Genomic DNA, 13,908 nt, shown 5'->3' with positions numbered 1-13,908 from the left:
GGGCGTCCATTTCTAGTTATTGATTAATTAAATTAAAATAATAAAAAAATGGTGGCACTCGCTAACTGTGACTGCAATGAAAGTTGATTTTTCATATAAAGAAGGGAGTATATTCTCTTTGCTAAGCATAAGGACTCCAAGCATGTACAAGAGTTATTCTTTGTCAATACCAGGGGTGGGCAATAATTTTTGACTGGGGCCACTTCAGAAATTTTTGGAGCAGCCCTGAGCCGCCCCAGAAGGGTCAAGGTCTCAAGGAGAAGGGGTGGTGTCAGGACACTTCCATGCTTCCACACCCACAGACCATGATTGGGAGTGTGCACATTCTCTCCTCTCCCCCCTCCCTCCAGAAAGAACAGCTTGCAGTTCCCTCTAGGTGCCTGAGCCCCTGGTAGAGGCAGGAGACTTCACATGCTTCTCCCTGCTGCCCCAGGTCAATCAGGGCCTGGGGAGGAGGAGCATGTGACGTCTCTCTCCCCCTGCCCCCATCCTGCAAGGGAGCACCACACTTGGTCAACCACCAGCTGAGCAGCAGCTGGCAGTTGACTTTAAGTGCTGAGTTCCTTGTAGGGCAGGAGGAAACTTCGCACACTCCCCCTGCCCCAAGCCCTGATTGGCCTGGGAGTGGGGGGAGCGGGTGAACTCTCTCCCCGCCCTGCCAGGAGCATGGGGCACTTCTAAGCACAGGGACAGGGCATGAGAAGACTTTGTGTGGTCCCCCCTCCCCTCTCCTTTGTGCGCTGATTGGCCTGGGGGTGGGGAAGCATGCAAAGTTTCCTCTTGCCCTTCCAGGAGCATGTGGCGCTTCTAAATGCCACGCACTCCTGGCAGTGCAGGGGTAGGGCGTGAGGAGACTTCACATGCTTCCCCCTGCCCCCAGACCCTGATTGGCCTGAGGGTGGGGGGAGCGGCAAGGCCGCCGTGGGCTGGATCAACTCTCTTGGCGGGCCGGATCTGGCGCCTGGAGGACTTTTTGCCCACTCGTGGTCTACACAATGATGTTTTAAATAATTTATAAATAAATATGTTCATTCAGTAATGAGTTAAAATTCTCATATTTAATTTAGGAAATGTGACTTGCAGTATCAGACCTATTTTGTCCCAGATGATCTCAAAAAAGAATAAAAAAGTCTTCAAACGTCCCATATAATTAAAACTCCCTGAAATCTTATGCAATAGCCACATTTAAAGGGTTTTTTACAACTGGTAATTTTTTCCTGCTGTTAGGCGTAATTGTGTGTTTGTTCTTCAGTAACAAATTGAATAACAATGTTCTTAGAGCAGTGTTTCCCAAATGGTGCTCCGCGGAACCCTGGGGTTCCGTGAAGCGAACGTAAGGGTTCCACGAGAACCCGAACACTCCCCTCCCCCCGCCCATAAAGAGACAGAGGAGCCCGGCGCGCAAAGACACTGGCTCCTTCCCCGCTCCCCTTTCAGACATCTCCCGCGTCTGAGAATTCAATCTAATATCAAAATTCCCCATGGATCATTGGTTAAAAGAAGGAACTTGAAAGAGAAAAGTGAGTACTTCAAACTCCAATATTTTTACTGAAACCAGCAAGGAAAATACTGAGGCAGCTCAAGTTAATTATGAAAAATTTCAGCTGACTAATAAGAAACGCAGGTATTGTGAGGACTATTTGGCATTTGGATTCACAAGCAATGGAAATGAAGATGCTCCAGGTGCCCAGTGTGTAGTGTGCAACAAAATATTATCTAATAGTTGTTTAGTACCTGCTAAATTGCGAAGACATTTTGAAACAAATCATCGAGAATACAAAGATAAAGACATTAGTTTTTTTTAAGCAAAAGCTTGAATCGCTTGAAAAAAGTAAACTCTTCATGTCAAAAATTGCCAAATCTGATAATGAAAATGCAACAGAGGCATCTTACAAAGTAAGCTATCGTATATCGCTCGCTGGAGAAGCACACACTATTGGGGAATCACTCATAAAACCATGTGCAAAAGATATTGTAATGTGTATGTTGGGTCAGGAGTCTAGTAAAAAAGTTGAGGCTGTGCCACTATCAAACAATACTGTCACACGTATTCATGATCTTGCTGCTGACATCGAGAGAGAGCTTATTTTTCGGCTGCATTTATGTGATGCATATGCATTACAATTAGACGAGTCCACTGACGTTGCAGGTCTTGCAGTTCTGCTTGTATTTGTCCGTTATGATTTTAATAGTTCTATTGAAGAAGACTTACTTTTATGTGAATTTTTGCAAACCAGTACAACTGGTGAGAATATATTCAATTGTATCAATAACTTTATAAAAACACATCAAATAAGCTGGGAAAAATGTGTTGATGTGTGCAGTGATGGTGCCAAAACAATGGTAGGAACAGTGGCTGGCGCTGTAACACGAATAAAAAATGTAGCACCAAACTGCACCAGCAGTCACTGCATTCTCCGCAGACACGCTCTGGTAGTTAAGAATATTTTTCCCTGTCTTAAAAATGTGTTGGACGAAGCAGTACAGATTATTAATTATATAAAAACTCGACCATTACAATCAAGACGGTTCAAAATTATGTGTGAAGATATGGGTAGTCAGCACACAGCCCTGCTTCTACATACAGAAGTCAGGTGGCTACCATGAGGAAAAGTGCTGGTTAGATTATTTGAATTGCGTCATGAGCTCTCCGCATATCTGATGGATCACAAATTCCAACTGTCTGATCGTTTAACAGACTTTTTGTGGTTATCGAGAGTTGCGTATCTTTCAGACATCTTTACAAAACTAAATGAAGTAAATCTGTGTCTGCAAGGAAAGAATGTAAATATTTTTAATGCGAAAGACAAAATTTTGTCATTGTCACGGTAGCTACAGTTTTGGATCTCATCTGTAGGATGAAATGATTTGGATTGTTTACCAAATCTGAATGATTTCCTTGAAGAAAATGGATACAAACTTGATGAAGATATTCGCAGCGACATTGCAGATCATCTCTGCGATTTATACACGAACATCATTAAGTATTTTCCAAACATCAATGACAACAATAACTGGATTCGAAATCCATTAAGTTTAACAGAAAAGCCAGTCAGTTTTTCTACACAAGATTATGAAAACCTAATTGAAATCGCTTCAGATGGCCAATTAATACAAAAATGTAAAGAAGTTTCTCTGATTACATTTTGGAGTGACTTATGTCAAAGTCAAGAATATTCATCTTTATCAAGACACGCAATTCGTCAGCTGTTACCCTTTGCCAGTACATACTTGTGTGAAACTGGGTTCTCGAACTATGCAGCAACGAAAACGAAATACAGAAATCAACTGAATGCTGCGCCAGATATGCGTATCCAACTTTCTAGTATTAAACCAAATATAAAAAGAATTTGCCAAGAAAAGAAGAAAAACCACTCTTCACATTGAAAACTATGAATATAATTAATATTATTTGATAGTTTTATTTTTTGTACATATTTAATATGATTTTTGTGAATATAAATGAATGGTGTTATATTCAATACGTTGAATTTAAATGAATGGTGATCTCATGACCGTATTTAGCATCTTATTACTACCAATTGTGGTGTACTGGCAGTCTGTGTGTGTTTGGGTGTGTTTTTTGTTCGACAAACTTAATCCCTGGCTAGGGGGTTCCTTGAAATTTTTCTGAGTTTGAAAGGGTTCGTGGTCAAAAAAAAATGGGAAACACGGTCTTAGAGGAATCCAGAAAAAATTGCCCGTTTCTGAAATGTCTGCCATCTGTTGTTCTTAGTGTGACAGTGGCTCTAGAGTCAACTTATCAAAGATGACCACTGCCACTTATTAGTTATTCACAGTGCTCCTTCACTGTTATGACTGCAAAAGGGGCTATCGTTTTCTGGGAGGGCAGTTTGGCTTCACTTTTACTGGGATAATGAGAAATGCACATCATCCTCATGGAGAATGATGAGATGATGGCCTGTGGCCTCAATCTTATTCGAAGCAATAAGAGCTAGCCATTTTGAAAGTGTCCTGCTCAAGATTTATCAGGACAGGGCATCTGTCATTCTGGTGGCACTAGGTGAATGCTAGTTCACATACGTTTAGTTGCCCTGAAAATAGGAGAAAGTACACTATGGTCATAACTGTTTTTTATAAGAGGTCATAATTTTCAGACTAAATGATTTTCAGATAGAGAGTATCTTGTTATATCTAAATTAATAAAATGCTTTGTATGGGTTCTAGTTTGGTTGCAAAATAGCTTCCATTAACAGTTTTTACTCACTTTTTACAATTTTGCAAGATAGTCTTCTTTTAGGCATGACAAATTTCAGGCCCAAATGCAGCTCAAGATGAACTTTGAAAATTCCAGCTGATCATGAAAACTGAGGGGTATAATGCCTTTGATATATTTAAAAATATTTAAGAATTGAATTATAATCAGTTGGCACAAGCCCTGTAGAAAATTCCTTGCAGGTTTACAGGGTTAACAAACACCCATGTATGGAACACTAATCCAAAGCCTGATCATCTTCACAAGGGTAAATTTTACCACAAGTGTGCACATGAAAATTAAGTGCTCAGAACGTATGCTTAATATTTTATTAAGCTAGAATAGTTGTCCACTGCATGGCTTATTTGGTGTTAGTTATCAAAGTGGGCTTTATTTTTTTCATGAGAACATGAAATGGAAAAAAATTCAATATTAAGCATAGTAACTACACTTAATCACAAGTATGGTGAGTTCTTAGTGGAGGTGTGAGGAGTAGGTAGCTTCTGGTTAAGATCTATTTGAAGTGTTTTTATCATATTCTAAATCTGGAGCTGTGTAATAAATTTAACATTATAGAGCTCTGGTAACTTTGAGAATAAGTAGGTTTGTTTTATAAAATCTCGTACTAAAGACATTTGTCATGGTTTTGTTTAAAATAAAAAATTAAAAGATGCTTTTTAAAGTAAACTGTGTCTTTTTACATTTGATATTTCTTCTTTCTTTATTCCAGAACCTGAATAAACAAGCATTTGATCTTGCAAAAGTCTTGTTGAAAAGGACTGTCCAGACTATTGAACCATGTATCGCCAATGTACGTAATATATGCACTAATAGGGCAGGAGGTTAGTGGTGTGGGATGATGGTGCAGGAGTCAGGGTAGGGCATTTGGGATGTGGGGGGCTCTAGGGCAGGAGGCCAGGGGCATGGGATGGTGCAGTATTTAGGGCAGGGACTGAAGAGGGGGCTCAGGGCAGAGGGTGGGAGTAGCCACCAGCTTCTCCCTGAATGCAGCCAAAGACAATGGGGACTGTGCACCCCACCTGCCAGCTTGTCCCCAAAGGCTAGTGGGGGCTCTCTCCCTCCTCCCTGGCCTGGCCTGGCCTGGGACGAAGGGAGCCTCTCTCTCTCCTGGCTTGATCCTGGGCAAGGGAGGCTTCCCTCTTTCCTGGCTCAGTCCAGGGTGAGGGGGTGTCACCTTTCTTCCTCCTCTCCCAGAGGCCAGACACACATTGGTCCTACTTACGTAATCTTCTGGTAGGCAAGATGGCGAAGCCCCTACCTCCTGGCCACTCCATTGGTGGTTCAGCTGCCCCCCATGGCCTCTCCCCTATCGTATTCCTCTGAAAGCAGTCTGTCCTTTTGCATGTTAGGGAAAACTGTCCCTTTCCCGGGGCTTCCAGGTGTCCAGGCACAAGCAAACCCTGACCTTGCTTTAAGTTATGATAAAAGGAAGCTGCATACCAAATTTGGTGGCCCTAGCTCTTACCATTTAGGATAGGGGTGGGGAACCTTTTTTGGGATGTTGGGCCACTGACCCAGAGAAAAATCAGTCACAGGCTGCACACAAGTGAAAAGCAAACCTCCCCCCTCAAAATCCCCTTCCCCCAAACAAACACTCACTGATGTGGCCCCCAATTGAGAAGGAGAAAGACACTCCCCACATACCCTTTGCGCACCAGATCTTAGTGGGGCCCAGGCTATTGGATTTTGTGTGCTCCTCCCCAGGTTTAGGAGTTCTTGAACAAACGAATGTGCAGACAGATGCATTCTTAGATAGATATATTGATGAATAGATAATATGCTGATACTGATGCTTCAAAAATATCTGCGGGGAAAATGCAACATAGTTTAAGCAGTTTCAGAGAGGTAGCTGACTATTCGCTGTTTGTTATAGTTTAGGCAGTACTTTGTTGTTCTTAGTAGTAGTAGTAGTAGTAGAATTCTGTTAGCACTTGCAGCATTTCCTGTAGGGTTGTCAACTTTCTTATTGCAGCCCAACTCTCTCCATCCTTCCTCCCTGCATTGCTTGCTGTCCCTCACCCTCATTAGCTCATTGTTACTGGGCAGGGGCAGTGTTGAGAGTGTCAGGAGGGTGATGGCTCTAGCTGGGGATATGAGCTCTGGGATGGGGCTGGATATGGGGAGCAAGAGCTCCTGGCTGGGCCAAGAGTTTAGGAGGCTCTGACAAGGCGTGTGGGTGAAGGAGGCTTCAGAGTTGGAGCAAAATGGGAGCTGTGGAACTTACACTCAGGGCAGAGGCAGCACATGGAGCCTCTCCGACCACTTTTGCACCTAGGGGCCACAAGGACATGCTGTCCACTTCTTGGAGCTATGGGGAGCCAGGGCAGGCAGGGAGCTTGCCTCAGCTCTGCTGTGCCACTGATCACACTGGTCAGCAGTGCTGACTGCAGCCACCAGAGTCCTTTTCAACTGGACATTCTGGCCAGACACCTGGTAACCTGAATCCCTCACAGACATCCCTTCCTCCCCAAGTGTGTTACAAATAATGACTGATTCTGTAGGAGCACTGTGAGGTATTTAGCTATAAGCCCATTTTACAGAGGTAGGATTCATGACAGCGAAATCAAAATTATAGCTAGGTTTTATTCTGATTAGTTAGAATTTAATCTAAAATAGGAAATAGGAGGAGCAGTGGTCTCCAGTTTCAGTGGGGGAGGTCTAGGTTGGATATTAGGAAGACAGTTTTACTAGGAGGGTAATGAAATACTAGAATGGGTTACCTAGAGAGGAGTTAGAATCTCCATCCCTAGAGGTTTTTAAGTCCCAGTTTGACACAGTCCTGGCTGGAATGATTTAGTTAGGGTTGGCCCTGCTTTGGGCTGGGGGTTGGACACTCTGACCTCCTGAGATCTCTTTCAACCCAATAATTCTATTATTCTATTTAGTATGTGTATAAGAAGGTTATGTTTTATAAAATCATGAGTGTTGACAACACTATATCAACCTAGATTCATTCTTAAAGAATTAGACAGTGTTAAAGTCCTTTGACTTCTTTCAGTACTGTAAAGTACTTTTGCATGCTTGGCTATGGTTCCTTAATCTTTTAAAATTAAATTTTGATGGATGATCATGAATTTTAAGTTATTGTTTTTTAGTTTTTATTAGGTTATGGAATGTTATGCTGTTTTATCATAGGTATTTGCTTTTTAATTTATCAGTTTCTCATGAATTAATTGATTTTAATAAAGGTCAGATAAATTGGAATACAGATATTGATTTTTAGACTTTCCGGGCCCAAAACCATACTATTTTAGGCAAATTCCTATTGATTTAACAATGGATGCAGTATTGGTCCCATTGTTTTAGAATTAGCGTGTTTAGTAAGTGATCAGTACAATGCCTTTTTAAAATAACAAAACTTGAGTACTTGCATAAATGGGAAAAAATCTGCATAAAATAACATTTTTGTTGTTTGTTTTTGTGGTTGTGTGTGTTCTAGTTTTTTAACCAGGTTTTGGTACTGGGAAAGTCTTCAGTAAGTGACTTGTCAGAACATGTCTTTGATTTGATACAAGAGCTTTTTGCCATCGATCCTCACTTGTTGCTGTCCGTCATGCCACAGCTTGAGTTCAAACTGAAGGTAAGATACAGTGAAGTTTTTGCATTCAATACTTGTAAATGAAGAATATGAAGTTGGGAGTCACAGATTTAAGAACTGTTTTCTTTTTGTTGCTAACTGGAACACCAGCACTTTTACACTTTGTCATAAGGCTGCTATTTTAATTTGATCAAATAAGGGAGATAGGATTATAAACAGGCATGTTAAAGTGGAAAATCTGGAGGTCTTCCTTTAACAAAGGATTTTTTTTCCTCTATGTAGTGTAATAAGCTCACTTGGTATTGATGTGAATGTCAAAAGTACTTGATTTTGCAGTTCTTTTTAAAGTCCCTGGTCCCTATGTGTATTTCACTATGGGTATGCATATACTCATTGCACCAAAAGATTCTTGCTAATGGTGGCTGTTGATCCATGCCTGAGCTCTTCGGAATGTATGAAGTGGAACAGACTTGAGGTTACTTCTTCAATGTCTGAGGCTCCTGGGATTTGGAGAGTCATGGATATTAGGGGTGTTAAACATCGGTTAATTGAATAGTCGATTCACCTCATGAATTCTTACCGGTTACTCAACTCTTCTGTAGTCCCTGGGGCCCCAGTGCAATCCGGACCCACTCCAGAGGAGCCCCGTGCCACTCTGTGCTGCTGCCTCTGTATCAGAGGCAGTAGCAGCGGGGGGTGCCAGTCTGCGAGAGGAGCCAGTTTAAAAAACAGCTCCCCTCGTAGACTGGCTGCCTGTCACCCCGTACTGTTACTTCTGATACAGAGGCAGCAGTTTGGGGCGGCAGCAGCCCTTGTTTGGGGGGAGGGTTTGCCCACCCACCCAGCTCCTAATACACTTTAAATGCAGGGCAGCAACAGGTGTAGGTCCCGGACCTGGTGCAAGCTGGGACAGCCTGCTGGTCAGCTTGCTAAAAATTTTCCTGGGTGGGTGTGTGGGGGGAGAAGGGAAGAGAATGCATGTAGTCTATAGTAGGGATGTTAAATATCGACTAATTGACTAATCAAATAGTCGATACAGTTTGCTACACTTCAAAGGTGAAAGTGCCACATGGAGCCCTTGGTCAGCTGCCACTTGGAAATGCCATAAGGAGCCTGATGTGTGCAACATGGGGACACCCCAGCTGGCCCCGGGCTGCACCCAGCATTTCAAAGTGGCAGCACCACGTGGAGCCCGGGATCTGGCCCCAGGCTTTAAGCGACACTGCCAATTTAAAATACCTCCATCTCTCCCCCATTATCCCTCACCCCGCCATTACCTCTTTCTGATAGAGACAGCAAGGGGAGTGGGGAGCCTGTCAACTATCCAATAAACATTTGCTTATTGGATAGCTGACTAGTCCTTCACATTCATAGTCTATAGCATTAACCTATAAGCTTTTACTTATTGATTAATCAACTATACTATTACATCCCTAATGGGTATAGGAACTCAGGGTGAGGAGAGAGCAGGCAGAAGACAATCACTTCTGTGTCTAAGTTAGCAGTACTGAAATTTTGCTGGGACCCCAAAGTGGCTTGCAACCCTATTTTAATGGGGCTGTAAGGTCTGGGATTAGATTTGCTGGGGTCAAAGCCTATCTCCTTTGCTCAAGCTTTGACTTCAGCCCTGGACAGTGGGGTCTGGTTAGAGGCCCTCTGCCTGGGACTGAAGCCCTTGGGCATTGCCTTTGATTCCTATGCTCAGCATGGTGGGGCTCAAGTTTTGGCTGTGCCCCCTCCTCCCTTTCCTAAGGTGGTGGGACACAGGCTTTGTTCCCCCTTCATCTAATAATTTTGTTGTCAGAAGGGGTACGCGGTGCACTGAAGTTTGAGAACCCTCCTTTTAGGGCTGGGAGGCATGCAGCTGTTGAATGGGAGGCTCCTGAGAGGGGAAAAGGATGATCTGGTGGGGGTAGCAAGGCATGGCCAGTGGCCAGTTTTTCTGTGCCTCAGAGATGGCACATTTATAACTTTCATATAAATTTAGGATCATGTTATTCCCTTACATTGAGTAATGGCATGGTTGATTTGTGCTTTTACTTTCAAATATCTCATGTTTCAGACCCTGGGTGGTTTCTTTAACAGAGGTAAACCCAAAGAGAGTTGTGGCATGAAAATGTAGATTTTGAGCAGCACTCTTCTCCACCTCCAGGGATATCTTGCTTCCTAGCATGTGACTCCAACTATGCCCATGATTTGGGGCTTTAAGAATTGTCCCCTGCCCCTAGTTAGTGATGACCACCAAAAGTGCCTCTACTGCCTTGAGCTAGTTCATATGTCCTTTAAATGCAGTATTTGCCACTCCTTCCTACCCTGAACCCATCACACCTGGGAGTTTAGACCTAGGAAACACTACATGGAGCATGCTGTGACGCTCCAGTGAGATCCCAGCTGGGCAGACCTAGGCTGATTCTCCTACACCAGTGGTTTCAACCTTTCTTCATTTGCAGATCTGTAAAAAAAAAAAAAAAAAAAAAAAATGTCAGATGAAAATGCAGACCTCTTTGGAAATTTTAGACACAGTCTGTGGTTACAAGGTTGAAAACCACTGTGTATGGTAGTACCAACCTTTTGCTGACTTGTTAAACATAGTCTGTTAACCCCTAGAGCAGGGGTAAGGAACCTTTTTTGGATCAGGGACCATTGATCCCCAGAAAAATCAGTCGGGGGCCGCACACAAGTGAGAAGCAAAGTAAGAAGCCCCTGACTGAGAAGGAGAAAGACACTCCTCACATTCTCCTTGCACACCAGAGCCTGGGGGGTGGGGACACAGGCTAGTAGATTTTGTGTGCTCCAGCTCTGTGGGTGGGTGCCTGGGAGGGCTGGAGTGCCAGTACGGGCTCCCCAATACAGAGCCTCATGGGCCAAATCCAGGCAAGCCAAGGGCCGCATCTGTCCCCCAGGCCCGAGGTTTCCCACTCCTGCCATAGAGGTAAGATGAACCCTGGGTTGAAAACTACTGCCCTATAGATCGTATGACCCTTAGCACCCAGTGCTGGGAAGCTCGAAAGCTCATTGAGTTCATGATACCAATCCACGGGCTTCAAAGAGTGAAACCATCTTCACTTTGGCATGTTTGTTCTAAGCAGGCCCATTGGAGGCAGTGTGTCCGGACTGGGGGCCCCACGCACTAGAGGCTGTCTTGCAAGGGCAGGGAGAGGGCAGCATGGTGGTGGTGTAGTGGCCAGAAAATGCGTGCCACTGGAAACTGACCCAGCTGCCCACCAGAAAAACTCCAATGGAGCTGTCTACACGTTCTGCGGGGGGTGGGAGAGGAGCCTGCTGTGCCACACAAGGAACAGTGGCAGTTAAAATCAGGACAGTCTTGTATGGTCTGCGTACAGATCTGGTGGGGAGGCTCGCGTGTCAGTGAAAATCAGCTAGCGTGCTGCTTATGGTATGCGTGCCGTAGGTTGCCAACTCCTGGTTTAGATCAGTAAAACCTCCTATTACTGGTGAAAGATGGATGACCATCCCATATACTGCCAGCATCAAAGCCTGACTTTGGAGGATTTCTCATCCTGCCATATCTGGAATCTCCTATTTTATCAAAACAAGTCTTTACTTGGAAACGCCAGACACTGTCAGTCCACAAAGATTATGAAAAAAGCCTGTCTCCTACTCCTTCTACTACTCTGGCTATTTCCACATTGATGGTTCCAATAACACCACCTTTGGAGACAGAGCCCACCTTTTGTTCATCAAGCTAATCTGATATAAAAAGACCTCCATCACTTCTTCCCATTGGACGTTCATATGTTGAAATTATTATTATTAATACTACACAATGTCAATTTAACCATAAATTCCTCTATTAAAATTCAAAGTTGGAATGGTATTTACACAACTACTCCAAACTTGCCTAAAATGCTGAAGCAATCATTAAACCTATTTATAGTAACATGCAATCATAAGTAGGGTCAGATATTTACAACAGGACTAGCCTTCGAATGCTCAAATCCACTTGGTTTGGTTCCAGCTTGGACAAGATACTGGCATTGAACTGACACCAGACTAACACGGCTACATTTCTATCACTGTGGGACTGATGTTGGTGTGACTAGGATGATCATCCATCCTTCGCCAGTAATGGGAGTCTTATTGGTCTAGGCTCATGCCTCTCTTTGCTCACTACCAGTGGGCCTGCTTAGATCAAAGGTGCCAAATGTTCTAATGTTCTTTCAATGGTCTCTCTCACTAATGTTCTCTAACATCAATTAGTCTGTTTTTCTTTCTTTGTCCCTGATTCAGGAAGATACTTCAGCACAAATCTAACTTTAAGAATGAGTAGCCCTAATGACTTCAAATTCACTCCCTCACATGGATAAAAGTAGGCATGTGCTGAAGTACTTTACAGAAGTGGGATCCTTCTGAATATATTACTCATACTGATATAAATTAGGGATGTTAAAATACAGTTAATTGACTAGTTGAGTAGTTGATGGAATTTCCATCAACTTCTCCACTAGTCGATAGGCACTTCCACATTCCTCCTTTGCAATGTACAAAAGCCCCTGCGGAACTCCATGTACAGCCTGGGGCCAGCAGGAAGTCCTGCTAACTCCGGGCTGCATGCAGGTGCCTGCTTTGAAATGTACAAGAGTCCCCAGCAGCATTTCAAAGTCATGGAGTCTGGGGTCAGCTGGGGAAATGCCACGAGGAGCCCACGATAAGCTGGGGAGTCCCCAGCTGACTCCAGGCTCCATGGCTGCCCCTTCAAAATACGGAGGCAGCGTTTCAAAGGAGCAGCACCTTTGCTGAGCTGGGGGTCAGCTGAGCTGGGGGTCAGCTGGGGATTCCCCAACTGATCTCGGGCTCTGTGCGGCATTTCCCCAGAAACGGGAGTCAGCTAGGGAGTCCCCAACTGACCCTGAGCTCCACAGCACTTAGTTTTAAAGGGGCAGTGCTGCACAGCTGAGCCGTGGATCAGTGATGCAATGGCTGCCCCTTTGAAACACCGCCTTGGGGTTTCAAAGCTGCAGCACTGCATAACTGATTCCCGATCAGGTGTGTGGCGCTGCCACTTTGAAGTACCTCTTCTCCCCCTTTGCTGCCTCTATCTCAGGAGGGAAGAGAGGGGTGGAGAGTAAAAAGGGGAAATTGACTGGTCGACAGACTATCCAATAACCAAATGCTTATTAAATAGTTGACTAGTCCTTAACACCCCTTGTATAATAGTCATTGTGTAGGACATATTCGGAGATTTCTGGATTCCAGCTATATGATAAATCTATACAAGTGATTCATTGCTGTAATATATATTATTTTAAACCTCCGTAAAGTACAAAATAACCAAATATTAACAATGAAAAACAGATTAGTGCCTAAAGCAGTGTTAACCTGCAATTCTTTAAATTTCATTTATCAGAAATGTTAATTACATTAATTAAAGTAAATATTTTAACATGGTAACTCATTATAGAGGGATTAGTGTAGAGAGGAATTCTGTACTGAAATGAGTACAAACATGATAAATCAAAACTTTCTTTATAGCTGAATTTGGACAGTTAATGATTAATGGTTTATCTGCTTCTTTTTGATTTTTAGAGTAATGATGGAGAAGAGCGTTTGGCTGTTGTTCGACTCCTAGCTAAACTATTTGGTTCTAAAGATTCTGATCTAGCAACACAAAATCGTCCTCTCTGGCAATGCTTTCTTGGACGGTGAGAAAACAAACCAACTTCAGAATTTGTATTTTTTACAAGCGCTAAGAATTCCTAATAGCGCTGTTAATAAGAAACAGTCCCCCCGCCTTCCCACGTTTCTCCCTGTTTACAAAAGCCATAGTTAATTTATTTTTATTTGTACAGGACGGTTTGTTACATATTTGTGTTTGGACTTTCAGAAAGCCTTTGACAAAGTCTCTAACCAAAGGCTCTTACGCTGTTATAGAATAGCAGGGAAGTCCTTCTGTGGATCAGTAACTGGTTAAAAAACAGGAAACAAAGGATAGAAATAAATAGTCAGTTTTCAGAATGGAGAATAGTAAATACCTTTGCCCTCCAGGGAGTTATACTGTGGCCAGTACTGTTCAACATACTCATTGATGATTCGGAAAAAGGGATAAATAGTGAGGTGGCAAAGTTTACAAATGTTACCAAATGACTCAAGATCTTTAAGTCTAAAGTAGACT

The 13,908-nt window shown here is 43.2% G+C and overlaps 1 protein-coding gene across 6 annotated transcripts in view; it reads left to right on the top strand.

The window, feature by feature from the left end:
* The window catches only part of PDS5A (PDS5 cohesin associated factor A), a 152,618-nt gene that overhangs the window by 65,220 nt on the left and 73,490 nt on the right, over window positions 1-13,908 (top strand). For all 6 annotated transcript variants that reach the window (XM_025187940.3, XM_075930551.2, XM_025187941.3 and 3 more), the window contains exons 7-9: window positions 4,947-5,027; window positions 7,677-7,817; window positions 13,323-13,438. In XM_025187940.3, coding sequence (XP_025043725.2) covers window positions 4,947-5,027; window positions 7,677-7,817; window positions 13,323-13,438 — 338 coding nt within the window. The remainder of the gene's footprint in view (window positions 1-4,946; window positions 5,028-7,676; window positions 7,818-13,322; window positions 13,439-13,908) is intronic.

This window comes from Pelodiscus sinensis, chromosome 4 (assembly GCF_052426305.1).
Source record: "Pelodiscus sinensis isolate ZL-2025 chromosome 4, ASM5242630v1, whole genome shotgun sequence".
Taxonomy (NCBI): Eukaryota; Metazoa; Chordata; order Testudines; family Trionychidae; genus Pelodiscus; species Pelodiscus sinensis.
Note: the sequence above shows the minus strand (reverse complement) of the source record. Positions and strands in the feature narration are given on the sequence as shown.